The sequence below is a fragment of the Fukomys damarensis genome, unplaced genomic scaffold (assembly GCF_012274545.1).
Source record: "Fukomys damarensis isolate Sample0158 unplaced genomic scaffold, DMR_v1.0_HiC HiC_scaffold_16, whole genome shotgun sequence".
Taxonomy (NCBI): Eukaryota; Metazoa; Chordata; class Mammalia; order Rodentia; family Bathyergidae; genus Fukomys; species Fukomys damarensis.
The window spans coordinates 65,747,125-65,761,661 of NW_022900928.1; the positions used below are offsets into that span (position 1 = coordinate 65,747,125).

The following is a 14,537-nucleotide window of genomic DNA, read 5'->3' on the forward strand; positions in this document are numbered from 1 at the left end:
TTTTTTTTTTTTTTTTTTTTTTTTTTTTGGTACCGGGGATTGAACTTGGGTCCTTGCGCTTACGAGGTGGCAGAACCACTGAGCCATATTCCTAGCTCTCTATTTGTTTCTTTTTGAGACAAAGTTTTGCCAAGTTACCCAAGCTGGCCTCGAACTCATGCATTCACCTTCTACATAGCTGGGATGCCCCTTGCAAGATCCTTCCCAAGACCCAGTGGTTCCTATGGAAGCATTACCAGGCCTAAGCCCATAGACAAATCTTTCTTGCTATTTTTGGAGCTGAAAAACAAAGAGCACAATGCTTCTCTCTACAATAAAACCCTCGGGGAGAAGGCATGGCCTCACATGACCAGTTTCTCCCAACCCACTCTTATTTGATCAGTCTTAAGACATCTGCAGGCAAGATTAGAAGGCCCAACTATAGCTCTCCCTGCCTCCACCCCAGGTTCATTTCACCTTAAATATATGGAGGCAGATTTTAAAACCTTAAAGGAATGGAATGGTTTGTTTCTTTCACTCCAAGTTCAGAAAAATTATTTTCAGAATAATCCTGAGATCTACCATATCTTTGCCACTTAAGTTCATAATTTATACGGGAGTCCTCATTTTTCCATCAAAAGTGAAAGGCCTATTCTCCATTCTCTGCTCCTCCTGCAACCTTCCCTGGTTGCTGGTCCCTTACTCTGGAGAGATGAGCTGCCTAGGCAGATAGCACTTCTATCACCCTGTCCTTGCCCCTAGCATCACTTCCAACATGCAACATGGCCACCTGCTTACTTTAGAAACCATCAAGTTCAGGCTCCCAACAAGCTACAAAGCAAGACACACCATAGCTGTGACTGTAGATTCATCTTCCCTAAGTTTTGGACAAAATCCCATTCTGCCCTATGTACCACCCTTTCTGCTCACCAGACTCCACTGAGCTCCAGGGACCTAAGGCCTAATGATTTTGGTGAGGTGGAGATATGAGAAAAGAAGACCAGAGAAAAGACCAAGAGAGGCAGCTGGGGCCTAAGGGGAGAAAGTCAAGAGGGGGCTGAAAGAATAGTGGGAGAAATGACGGCGAAGATTGCAAAAACACATCTGGGGCTCAGAATGGACCACAAGCCAAACAATGGCTATGATATAGGATAAGTTGACCTTTCTCAAATCTAGGGTTGACCCATTCTTCCCAGAGTCCTGTATCTTATCAGATCAGTAAATATAGACAATGCAGAGAGGAGCAGAAAACAAGACTGAAGGAAAAGTTAGAGAACCAAGGGAATTTCCTCAAGAAAAAGCAGAGGCACAGATGAACAAGGTCTTGGGAAGCCTTGATGTGTGTATTACTGGTGCTGCTTTCTAGCTGTTCTCTACTATCCCTAGGAGCAGAAGAATCTTGGTTGCAGCAGAAGGAAGCATGGTTAAACATAAGGAAGCCCTGTCCAAGACGGAGCCTTGTTAAACCAAGAACTAAGTAATCAAGAGTGGTTGAAAAAAATCCCCACGAAAATCTTAAATGCACATAGAAAGCCACACTTTCCTGGGAAGGTTTAGTAATCTAGCTAATGGGTTACACAAGACAACCTTGAAAATTAGTTTAAAATGCTCTTAATTCTCAAGTCAGCAAAATTTAGGCTTGACTAGATTCTCAACAAGCTCACAGCAGAGTCATCCACCTAACAGCTCACGTGTCAGGGTGGATTCCTCAGAAGCCACACAGCAGGATTCAGGATTCAGCCATGCAGCCCTGAGATGCATATCCAGACCCCAACCCCATCAGCTTCTCCCCCATGGGCTCCTTCTAGGGACCGTGATAAAAAGAAGACGAAAAGCTCTCAATCCCAAGTAATTTCCAACAGGAAAAGGCACATGCAATTTCCCACACAACCCCAGCCACACAGGTGGCAGCGCCCTACCTGCCTCCCAGCCCTGTCAGTGCTGGGAGGAGCCCCAAGGCTCACAGACACACTTACCCAGCAGCGGTCCCTTTCCATGGCCTCAGATGGATGAGCCTTCCAGTCTCAGCTGATGTCGAAGAGAAGAGCCATGTTGGCCCGTGGCTCCCCCGGCATGAGGGGAAAAGGAGGTTGAGGCTGAGGGCCGGCCCCCACCAAATGGGGGCGGGGAAACCGGGCTGGGATATGTGAGGTAATCCTGAGTATAAACAACACGGAACTTGCCAGACCTGTCTGTCTGCCCCGTCCCAGGCCATCCCATCCCAGTTACTCAGCGAATACTGGCAGCATGAAGTTAGCTGCCTTTGCTCCTGAATCTGCTCCCATAGAGGCCACTGGGAGGGCTCCCGAGGGCTCCAGGTTTCCTCTTCCAGAGCAAGCTTCAGAGAGAGGATGGCTTGGCCCTGCCGACCTGAGCCCTTAAAGAGTAACCCTGTTTCACAAAGGATGTCCAAGGCTAGGGGCAGAGCCCCAGAAGGCAGAACATTGTAACCTTCATCTCCAAAGGCTGCATGTTCAAATCCCAAAGCAGAGCTCCTGGTCTGCCAATTTCTTTTTTCCAAACTCCACTTATTTCTATGAAAGTTCTAACAAGAAATTAAAATTAAATGGTTTTTATTATGCACATACAGTAATAAATTGCATCTCTTGAAAACAATACAATGTTATGGAAGGACACCTCAAAGTTAATTACAATAAAAGATATAAATATCTGAACGGAAAAAGTTCCAAGAACTGGACTGACTCATGAGCCAGCCCACTTCTGCACCCCCTTTGAACCTCAGAGTCAAAAGAAATAGAGGAAGATCTATGCTTCTCCACAGTTGACACAGCAAGAGCATTGCAGATTCTCGGCACTTGGGAGGTTTTTAGAGTGTGAAGGAAGTGCAGAGATCATCTAATGGTTCTCTCTTCTCATTTTACAGATGGAGAGAAGAGGGCCAGACAGACAGAGGAATCTGCACAAGTCACACATAACAAACAGCAGCAGTAGCAATAATCATAAGGTGCCAGGTATCCTGTGAGATGCTTTACATATATCTTTCACGCATTCATTCAACAAATATTTATTGAGTGCATCTCACATGCCTGGTCTTGCTCTAGTGATAACAAAAAATCATCATGGCTGCGGAATGGTAAAAAAGAAAGCGAACATCCTTTTTTAAGTCTGGGAGATTTTTCTGATAGGAGTAAACTGCCACATAGACATCATATCAAAAGACTGAATCTGACAGAGATAACAATTTTCCAAAAATCTAAAAATATGTTACAAAGTTTGACAAACATGTCATTAGCCAGTTGCCTCTTGCCCTTGACATTCCAATGGATTTAAAAAATTTGTGACTACTCCAGTTGATGCCAGGGCTGAACCCACTTCAGTTCTGCTTATCTTTCCCTAAGCATGCGCTTTTTGTTTTAAAGCCTTGGTCCTGCCTAACCTTGGTGGACACTGAGCCAGAGTCTGCAAATCTATTCTGCACCTAAATAAAACTCTCTATGCTTCTCTTGTGAGCCTTGTTTATGATTTCTTGGTTTACACTAGGGGCTGGGGTCACAATAAGAAAAGACCCTTGCCCTATGGCACTGATGTTGGTGGGTAGGAAGACAGATAAAACTCAGTAAGGCAATTAAGCAGTATGTTAGTAGGTGTGACTTGTAATAGAAAAAAATAAGGCAGAAAGCAATCAGGAAGGCTGAGGACATGAGGTCATAATTGGAAAAGCATAGCTGGGATGGCCTCTCATGTAAAATTTGAGGAAAGACTTAAAGGAAGAGATTACTACTCTCCCCCATTTACGTTTAAGAAAACGGAACTTCTAGATTAGAAGAGAAACTTTTTGCTCCAGTTTTAGATCTTTGAGGGACATCTACTCCAGGAAGAGGCTGGAGAAGAGAACTCTGGGAGAGCTCACACAAGAACCATGGTGGTTCTGATTTTGGTTATTATGCACATACAGTAGTAAATGGACTCTCTTGAAACCATGGTGGTTCTAAATTTTTCTTTGTTCTTCAACAAAGCAGAGCTCAGCCATGTCTACAACCCCCTCTGCCCTCCACCTACCTGCTATGCCACAGCAGAGGGAGCCCCTCCCACTGACTATCCAGTCCTGAGACTAGGCCAGCCAGCCTTGTGCTCTTGGCTCCTAGTGAGGTACCTCTCCAGCTCTAAGGTCACCATGGAGCCTTGACATCCATATGCCCTGCCCTTCAGGTCCTACTAGGCCAGAGCAGCCAAGACCCTGGGATGGACCCTCTGTGACAGCCCAGCATGGTAACTACCTGAGTGGCTCCAAGGAGTAGAAAATGTCTCACAGGGCAGAGTCCTGTGTAGGTGCAACTTCTTTCCAAGGAAGAATTTGCACAGCTGCCCTTCTCTGTGATTCACCCATTTGTCTGTGGTTCCAGGTTCCCCTTTATTGGACACGTGACAGAAGACAAATTCCACTTCCCCACAACAACCTTTCTCATAATTTTTAAGGTGATTCTTGGTGACCCTCTGAGTGGGTCATTTTTCACAACTGAGCATACCCACTTACTCCACTTTCTCTCAAGGAGAAGTGCTTCCAGTCCCCTCATAGCCACAACCACCATGGCTCTCCCAAGGTGGGTCTGGAGCCAGGGAGCCCCACAGCTATGTGTATTATTAATTCCCCTGATTCTGTAGATAAAAACCACCTGTTTTTTGCTAGAAATATCCATTGGGTTGCTGCTCATTTTTCCACAAAAGTGAAGCAGCTACAGGCTGACCAGAGATGCTGATGGACCACAGGACTTAAGCCCAGCAGAGGCACACTCAGATGTACCTGAGCATGGCTGAGTGACAGATTCAGAGTAAAGAAGAATGTGGCCACCAAAATTCCACATTCAGATAGGAATGCTCTTAACTCCTGGCTGACCTATCTGAAGAGGATTTCTGGAAGAGAAGGTACTGGCAGCAAGACACACTGACACTCTAGGGTAGTCAAGGGGAGCTTGACAGGTTTGGGAGGAGCATTCAGAACAGCAAATGCCGAGGAATTTGTATGGTTAGGGTTAGGGTCAGGGTTGGAGTTGGGATCGGGGTTTTGAGGCCAGTTGGCTATGGAATCACAGCTCTTCTGGGTGGTGCATGTTAAGTATCTCTTATCTGAAATGCTTGAGAACAGACATATTTTGGATTCTGGATTTTTGAGGAGGAAGTTGGAATATTTGCATATACATAGTGAGATACCTTGGGGATAGAAGCAAGTCTAAACATGGAAGTCATCTATGTTTTGTGTATGCTGCTTACACATAGTTTGAAGGTAATTTTATATGATGTTTTTAGTGCACCTGTGTTTTTATTTTGATCTATTGCATGAGGACAGGATAAAATTTTTCACTTGCGGCATTATGTCAGTGCTCAGATCATAGAGCACTTTGGATTTTGGATGTTTTTATTAGGGGTACTCAATACCTCTGTGTCCTTGGGTAAGTCACTTCCCTCTCAGTGTCTCAGTCTCTATAACCATAAAATTCCTTTCAAATACAGTATTTTGTCCATTCAGTAACATTATTTGTATGACACATTTAGCCCAGAACCTGGCACACAGTGCCCACTGATAAATAGAAGTTATGATACTAGATAGATAGATAGATAGATAGATAGATAGATAGATAGATAAAATTATGATTTCAACAGTGAAGAGAATTTTGAACAGAAGAGGAGAGTGTTAAGTTGTGTGCATTGAATCTAAATTTCAAGCAAGGAGAGGGGTTCCTGTTCAGAGTTTTGGTGGAGAAAGCCCTGGGGTAAGAGCTGGACTGGCCTCTTGTGGCTCTCTTGTGGCCTCTCATTCTCTGCATGGCGGAGAATTTGAGAGAAAGGGATTTGAGTGAGAAACAAATGCCCCTGAGGGTTGCCCAGAGAGTCAAGAACAGAAAAATCGGAAACCAGAGAAAAAGTAAAATAAGTGATATGTGCAATAAATAAAAACTGGGAGGAGAGACTATGTATGTATGTATTTTTCCCATGGATTAAAAATAAAAGAAGCACTAGGAAATAAAAACTCACCATTACAGAACATTGCCACATGTGTTATTTGTATTCTCAGAACGTATTCTGAAACAAGGAAGCAGAGGCTCAAAGAAGTATGTACACTTTCCAGTGTCAACAGTGTATTGTGCTAAATCTCAAACCCATGTTTTCTGCCTATGCCCCTATTCTTACCATGCCAGCGATCTGTGGGATATTTAAATTTTTCCTTTAATGTCAATCTACTGCTTTGATAATATACTTTAAAATGCTGAATTTGTACATTCTTGTTAGAACCTTTATGCTCTTTGCAACTCAGAGTGCTTTTAAAAAGCAATATTTCATTCTGATGCAATTCTTTTCCTGAGTTTCTTTCTCAGCTGCTTCAGGTGTGTTTTTATCACACAGGTGGTGAGTGTGATGTCACTGAAGGTGAACTCCTGCAGGTCCCCAGATTAATCATGCTGTGTTTTGCCAGCTGTCACCTAAAGACAGACATTTATATTGTTTGTTCAGTGAAAGGAGATTGTTACTCGTTTTGAATTTTTTTGTCTTTCGAATGTGAATCATTTTTTAAAAATTACAAAGGTGCCCAGACTTTAAACGTGGTTAGCACCGGAAACTCAGCTATTTGCATGCAGCTACATTATTCCACTTCTTTTATAGGATATTCAGATTTGGAAAGAAAACATGATCCTTTCTGCTTTTTCCACTTTCTGAAGACATCTTCTTTTAGAATGAAACTAGCTAAAGGAATATAATTTACTGCACGCACATAGAGAAGCTGAATGAACGCTGAGATCATTTCTTCACCCAAGTGTTTACATTCCTGCTCTGGTTCCCTGGATGAACCTGTGTAATCAGTATCCTTGGACCTGACTTAATCCAACTCCAACTAGGTAGAGAAATGTGTATGTGCTGTGTCAAGCCCACAGGCAAACAGAGCAAGGAGATTGTCTCCAGCAGAGAAACCAAGGGCTACTTAGGGACATCTTTAGCAGGATAATAAAACTCAGGAATATCAAATTTGCAAGGCACTTTCTCTTCCTTATCTCATCTGGCCCTTCAGATCACCTTCCAAGGCAGACAGGACAGGTAGCATTCTCTCTAATGCCCAGAGAGGCCAGACAACTGTCCCAAGCAGTCTCAGGCTTGGCTTGGCTGGGCCTCACTGCCCCCAAAGTGCCTCCAAGACTGTGTACCTCACAGCGTCAGAAGGCACTTAGTACCTTTCAACAGCCTCAGAGTCCTTCTTTTCCTTTTTGTCCTGTGGATTGAATCCAAGGCCTTTGCATTGAGCTATAGCCCCAGCCCTTTGTTTTATTTTATTTTTTTGTGATAAGATCTCACTAAGTCACTAAATCGACCAGGTATCATGCCAGGGTTTTAGAGTCCCTTAACAACTAGTATTGAGTAAAACTTTGTGAAGATGTAAACACTTCCCTTGAACCTGTCTTTGTTTCCAGCCTATGGCATGTCACAGGGTTAGTGCCTCCTGACCTCAGTCCAGCCCTGACCAGTCACCTTGTCAGTGGCTCTGCAGGTGACAACTTGAGTTCTCTTAAGGGTGATCTGGCAAAGGTAGGTCTATTCTCTCTGAACCTTGGAAGTCACGCAGTGGATGGTGTGAGGTGGCTCTTGAGGACCTTGAAGCACTTGGGGGACTTGGGACATTAACATTGTGAGTTTGAAACTCTGGGCAAATGGATCATTCTACAACTTGTCTTTACTCGATACTTTCAAGTTCTTTGATGCTCCCTTTTGTATCGCATTACAATTTGGCCCAGCTTTTGAAGATGTATGGATTTACATTGTTTTCCAGGTTGGTTTCAGTTTACCCACACATAAAGGTTGCAATCTTATTTAAACACACACACACACACACACACACACACACACACACACACCCCATATGTTGGGATTCTGGTTACATTACTTAAACATTTACTGCCCTAATCTCAATTTCTTATCCATAAAATAGGAAGAATAATAACCATCCATTAGGGCTGTGAGGATTAAATGAGATAATGTTCAATAAAAATGATAAGGCATGCTGTTATACAACTTTTTCTTGGTCACAATTTTTTCAATAATTTTGGGGTGTTGGACCTTTCAACATATTTAGAAAGTCTGAAACAAATGTTGCAAATTCACTATTATGAGGCTGGATTAATGGATATATTTCATCCAATTGGGACAGTATTCATTTACGAATTAGTTACTAGCATTTAAAAATCCAACAATTAAAGCTCAGTGTGATGGGAATGCCTGTAATCCCAGCACTTGGGAGGCTGAACCAGGAGGATTGTCACAAGCTGGAAACCAACCTGGGCTACATAGTGAGTTCAAGGCCTGCCTGAAATACATAAACAAGACTGTTTTTAAAAAACAAAAACAAAAACAAAAAAACCCCAAACCAATCAATCAATAAACATCTAAGGCAATTTGGTCTGCCAACCAGCAGTGACCAATACTTTGCCTGAAACAGGCCCTTAATAAATACTCACTAATTGATTAATACTATTCTCTTGTATCCCCTCACAATTCCTAGCACAAATCTAAGCAACCAGTTAGTCAGTCGACAAGTCTTTATTGAATCTCTACTATGTACCAAACAGGAGTTGCTTCATGACTAAATTGTTTCCACTGATCTTCTCATCACAAAGAAAACTTGCTATGCCCTCCTACAAATCACCTTAACTGAATGAATCACGCACGGCTCTATCCTCTTGAGATAGTTCTTACATCACATATTTGTCCTTCAGAGCAACCAGACAGACTCTGGATTTCTAGAACAGAATTAGTAATGGTAGTGGTAGTGGTAGTGGTTGGTTGAGACCTTGGTCATTGAGTCAGACAGACCTGAATTTGAATACAGGCTCAGCCACATGGAAGATTTGTGACGTGGGGCAGATAATTGACTTGATGCTTCTGAACCTCAGTGGCCTCCTCTACAGGAATAGGATCCACCTCATAGGATTACGTGAGAACAAAATGAGATACGCTCAAAAGTTGGAAGTGGAAGAAAGGTCAGAGGACATCTTTTCTGAACAGTCAATTATTTCCTTAAACTTCTGATTCAGAAACAATGCTCTGATGCCTTGTGGCAGTGCTTCGAGGGGCCAGGCCTCTATAGACTCACTTCCCGCACCTGGTCTTTCCTCCCTGGCCTCAGCGCATACCGTGGACCTCTGTGTTCATTGCCACATCACAGGCCTTGGCCTGAAGAGTTCAAAGCCCTAAGACTACGTACCAGGTCATTCAGCCAACCATCCTCAGCCCTGCCTACGACCACATGGGCCCCACCTGGTGTGGAGGGGGTGAGCAGTGAGGCCCACAGAGCCCTCCTGTTTCGCCACTACACCCTTCCTGACCTCAGCACTGGTGCTTTGCACTTGCCCTGTGCCTGGAAGAGCAGGTTCTCCGAGTCTGCACTGGGCCAGGGCTGGTGTGGTACCATGTGGCCCCAGTCATCAGCCCCAAGTCCATTTTAATGACTCCCATGAGCAGATGACACATGTAGAGGGGTTAATGGGGGTAATTACCTGGGAGGGGTGACAGCCCAGCTGACTAAAAGAGTGCTTTGCTCTGGTCACGGAGAGCTAGGGGGAAATCACCAGGAATTTCTCCTAAACCGATCCTCCAGGACCCCTTCCAATAAGTTCTTTGGGGCATCTGAAGGCCACAGGCCAGAGTCTGGGGTCGGGGAACATTCATGCACAGCCTGTATGAGTCATCAGCTAACAGCTGTGCATTTCCAGGCCCAGCACCCAGCTCACGGGACACAGCCTGCTTGATTGTCCTCCTTAAGAGCCAAGAGATGATCAAAAAGGGCAGATTTATGCATTCATTCTACCAAAAATCTTCAGTGGTTTTATTGAGATAGAGTTCAGGTACTTTATAATTCATTTAAAGTGTAGAATGAATGGTATTTAGGATATTCACAGTTGTGTAACCATCAACACAATCAATTTTAGAACATTTTCATCATTCCCAAAAGAAACTCCTTTACTCATTAGGCACTCTCCATTTCTCCCCAGTGTCCCTCCCCCAGCCATGACTGTGATAAATACTTACAGTTGTGGAGACAGGTAGACAGTCCTGCAATCAAAATTACAATAGTTCCATCTCTCCAAAAAGTTCCCAGTCTTTCCTCACCCACTCCTCTTTTCACATTCTGTCTTTGACACAGATTCATTTTTTTCCCACTTGTAAAATGTTATATAATATATTTATAACCACAAATATGTACTCTTTGGTGTATGACTTTATTCAGAGGACACAATGCTTTTAAGATTAATCCGTGTTGGTATATAGCAATAGTTCATTTTTTGTTTATTGCTAATCGTATTACATTATATGGATATGCCACAATTTCTTATCCCTTGATTGACATTTATTTCCAGTTTGGAACTGTTAGTATTAAAGCTTTTCTGCATATTGACATATATTTTTGCATGGACTTACATTTTCATTTCTTTTTGGTAAATACCTAGGACTGGAACTGCCAGGTCATGTGATAAATATGTTTAACTTTAAAGAAATACTAGGCTATTTTCAAGGGTGGCTGTATTTTCACACACACAGCAGCAAGCTGTGAGAGTTCCAGTTTCTCTACATCTTCACCCATACTTGGTAGTATGATTCTTTTTAAAATTTTAACTATCGTAATGGGTGTGTGATGACATTTAAACGTGGTTTCAATTTGCATTTCTGATATTTAATGATTTGAGCATCTCTTTATTGAATTTATTGGCCATTTGCATATCTTTAGTGAAATATTACTTCAAAAATTTCTCTCTTCTTCTTTTCTTAGTTGAGCTGTCTCCCTCTTTATTATTGAGCGGTAAGACTTTTCATGCACTCCGAATAGTTTTTGTACTTCTTGAATGCATGTTTAGCAAATATTTTCTTCCAGTTTATGATTTTTTCTTTCTTTTTTTTTTTTTTTTTTTTTTTTTTTTTTTTTTTTTTGCTGCTGGAGATGGAACTTGGGCCCTTGTGCTTACAAGGCAGGTGCTGGAACCTCTGAGCTAAATCCCCAGCCTGATTTTTTCATTTTTTAACTGAAAAGTTCTTTATTTTATTTTTTTTTTGGTACTGGGGATCAAACTCAGGTCCTTGCACTTGCAAGGCAGGCAGTGGAACCACTGAGCTAAATCCCCAGCCCATAAGTTCTTTTTTTTTTTTCATGTTTTGTAAATTTTATTAAATATCTTATTTTGATATTTAATCACTACTTATTTATTGTAATTTATCTTTTTTTTCTCATTGTTTATTGGTACAGTGCAGTTACATTCATCATTGGGATCTTGCACCTTTACATGACAGGTCTTGGTTCTCATTTTTTCCCCTTATCCCTGCCCTCCCTTCACCCCCTCCTCCCTTCCCTATTTACAAATACTTTATTTCCATTTTTTCATTTTCTCATTTTTTTCTTTTCCCTTATTATCTTTCCCCTACCCTTCCCACTTCCCCTACACCTTTAGCCCTTTTATTATTATCTAGAATATATAAAGAACTCAAAAAAACCAGCCCCCCCAAATATAAAGACCTGATTCAAAAACAGGCATCTGAAATGAACACACATTTCTCAGACAAAGAAGTAAAAGCAGTAAGTAAATATGTGAAAAAATGTTCCATATCACTGGTCATTTGAGAGATGCAGATGAAAACAACACTGAGATTCCACCTCACCCCACAAAGAATGGCTACTATCAAGAAATCAACCAATAACAAATGTTGGCGGGGTTATGGGGATAAAGGAACCCTTCTCCGTTGTTGGTGGGAGTGCAGACTGGTGCAATCACTGTGGAAATCAATATGGAGATACCTCAAAGAGCTGGGATTAGAGGTTCCATTTGACCCAGCCATCCCTCTGCTGGGTATCTTTCCAAAAGAATTAAAAGAATCATATCACAATGATATATGCGCACCTACGTTTATAGCGGCACAATTTGTAATAGCTAAAATTTGGAAACAGCTCATTTGCCCATCAGTTGGAGACTGGATAAAGAAGATGTGGTTTTTCTATAAAATGGAATACTACTCAGCCATAAAGAATGAGAAATTTGATTCATTCATAGGAAAATGGATACATATTGAGGATGTACTCCTAAGTGAAATAAATAAGTCACACATGTATAAATACCGAATAGTTTCTCTGGTGTGAAAAACTATAATGGTACATAAGATCCTAATGATATAATTGACAATGTGAAATAGGAAGAAAAGGGCCATAAGTTCTTTATTTTGATATAATCCAATAGATCAATTTTTTTCCTGTTTTATTCATATTTATCATGATTTAGTTAAAACTCTGTGCCTAATTAAAAGATTTACTGATGTTAGCCCCTAGATTTTTTTCTAGTTTTAACTATTACATTTAGATTTATGATCCATTTCAAGTTAATATTTATATATGGTGTGAGGTAAGGGTCAATGTCTTTTTATTGTGTATATTGAATTATTCTAGTATCATTTGTTAAAAAAACTTTTCCCCATTGAATTATCATATCAATTTTTCAAACATTAATTGACTATATATGTGTAGGTCTATTTCTGTACTCTATTCTGTTCCACTGTTCTATATGTCCATTTGTATGCTAATACTACACTTACTTGATTGACAGTTTTATTGTAAGCTTGAAATAGATTAGTGTGTGAGTCCTTGGATTCTTTTTCTTACTTCTTAAAATTGCTTTTGCTATGCTAAAGCCTTTGTATTTTCATATAATTGTAGAATCAATGTCTACAAAATAAAACTCACTAGGACTTTAGAACTGCATTAAAATTGTAAGTGGATTTGAGTAGAGATGACATCTTAACAATATTGGGTCTTTTGATCCATGGATATAGTATATCTTTCCATTTGTTTAGGTCTTCCTTTCATTTCCTTCAACAATGTTTTCTAGTTTTTAGTGTACAAGTTTCCCATATATTTTGTTAAATGTATCTTCAGGAAGTTTGTGTTTGTTGATATTATTGCAAATGTTATTTTTAATTTGTATTTGCAATTGTTTTTGTTTTTTGGTATGGGGATTGAGTTTAGGACCTTGTGCTTGTGAGGCAGGTGGTGGCACCACTGAGCTAAATCCCCAGCCCCTACAATTGGGTTTTATATATTAATTTTAAATGCCACAGCCTTGCTAAAACCACCTATTAAATTTTTTTATTGACTTTCAAAATGTAGATTGTCATGGTGTTTGTTTATAAAAAGTTTTATCTGTCCTTTCTAATGTGTTTCTTTCCTCCTTGCTTTGTTGCTCCAGTACAATGTTGAATAAAAACAATGCAAGTAGACACTTTCACCTTGCCACTGATCTTTAGGAGAAAGAATTCAAACTTTTATCACTATCTTAGCTGTATAGTTTTCATAGAAGCCCCTTATCAAGTTGTGGCTATTCTTAGTTTTCCAAGAGCTTTTAATCATAAATTTAAGTTTAAAATGTGTTAATTTTTTCTGAATGAGTCAAAGTGATCATTATTTCTTTTTTAATATGGTGATATGATGAGTTACTTTGATGGTATGATCTAATTTATTTATTTTGAATACCACTTTTGTGGCTTTCCAATCAAAGAGCAAGAGACTTGTTTGGAGGTTTCCTTTATTATCTAGGTTAGAAATGAAGGAACTAGAAGTAGTGGATATGTTGCTGAAAGCTTGTATGTGAGGGATTAAGTTAAAATCACTCCAAAGAATTTACTTGGGTAACTGAATGTATGAAAATATCTCATGTGAAGGAGGCTGCAATTTGGGGCCAGGATCAATGGTGGTAGGGATCAGAGAAGCACTTGGAATATTCTTCCACACACCAAGCACTGAGCACTGAGATGATTTAGAGATCAGAACGTAGAATATTAGGTAGAGCAAGAGGCTGGCATGGACCGTGCCAGCACCCAATGTTCGTGTGTGGAGCAAGGAGATAGGTACCAGCCTCTGACTCCAATATAGGAATGAAGGTAAGGTCTCCAGGCAGCCAGATGGCCCCTGGAAGTTAAACACAGAACCTAACTGGAAGGAACATACACTAGAAGTGGTCTGATTAGAAGAAAGAAAGGGACAGACTCCTTGACACAGCCCCTGATTCTGTTGTCAGGGATCTCTTTCAACTTCTTTAGTGAGGGGTCTGAGAGGCTGGTGAAGAGGAAGAACAGGACAGACGCAGGACAAAGGGAGAGATATCATTGATTGACCCAGGCTTAGTGAGCATGGCTGGATGGAATAAACGTTAGGTGCTCAGGTAGTCAGAGGTAGAAAGAATAAAAGAGCAAGAAGCAGAAAGGAAGAGAGAAGAAAAATCTACACTGTGTCACTATCCCCAGCTGGAACACGATGAACAACATGGGCCACTTTAGGAGTTTGGGAGTAAAGGAATGAGCCAGTCTGTAAATAACAAACTCCCTCTAAGATGCGAATCAGAGTACCACAAGGGACATAATGGTTCTCAATCCTGGCTCTATGTAGCATTACCTGGGAAGTTGTAAACACTCACAGGTACCTGGACTTTATCTCAATGCAATCTCTGCAGGGGTAGCCTGGGCACTGTTAATTTTTAGGAGCCTCCTCAGTAATTCTAATTAACAGCCAGACTTGAGAACCCCTA

At 41.1% G+C, this 14,537-nt stretch overlaps 1 protein-coding gene across 1 annotated transcript in view; it reads right to left on the reverse strand.

Annotated features, from left to right (window-relative positions):
- Nucleotides 1-2,050, reverse strand: part of Tmprss13 (transmembrane serine protease 13) — a 25,389-nt gene extending 23,339 nt beyond the window's left edge. The window contains exon 1 of the mRNA XM_010629364.2: nt 1,956-2,050. Coding sequence (XP_010627666.1) covers nt 1,956-1,976 — 21 coding nt within the window. The 5' untranslated portion in view covers nt 1,977-2,050. The remainder of the gene's footprint in view (nt 1-1,955) is intronic.
- Between the last annotated feature and the right edge of the window lie 12,487 nt (nt 2,051-14,537).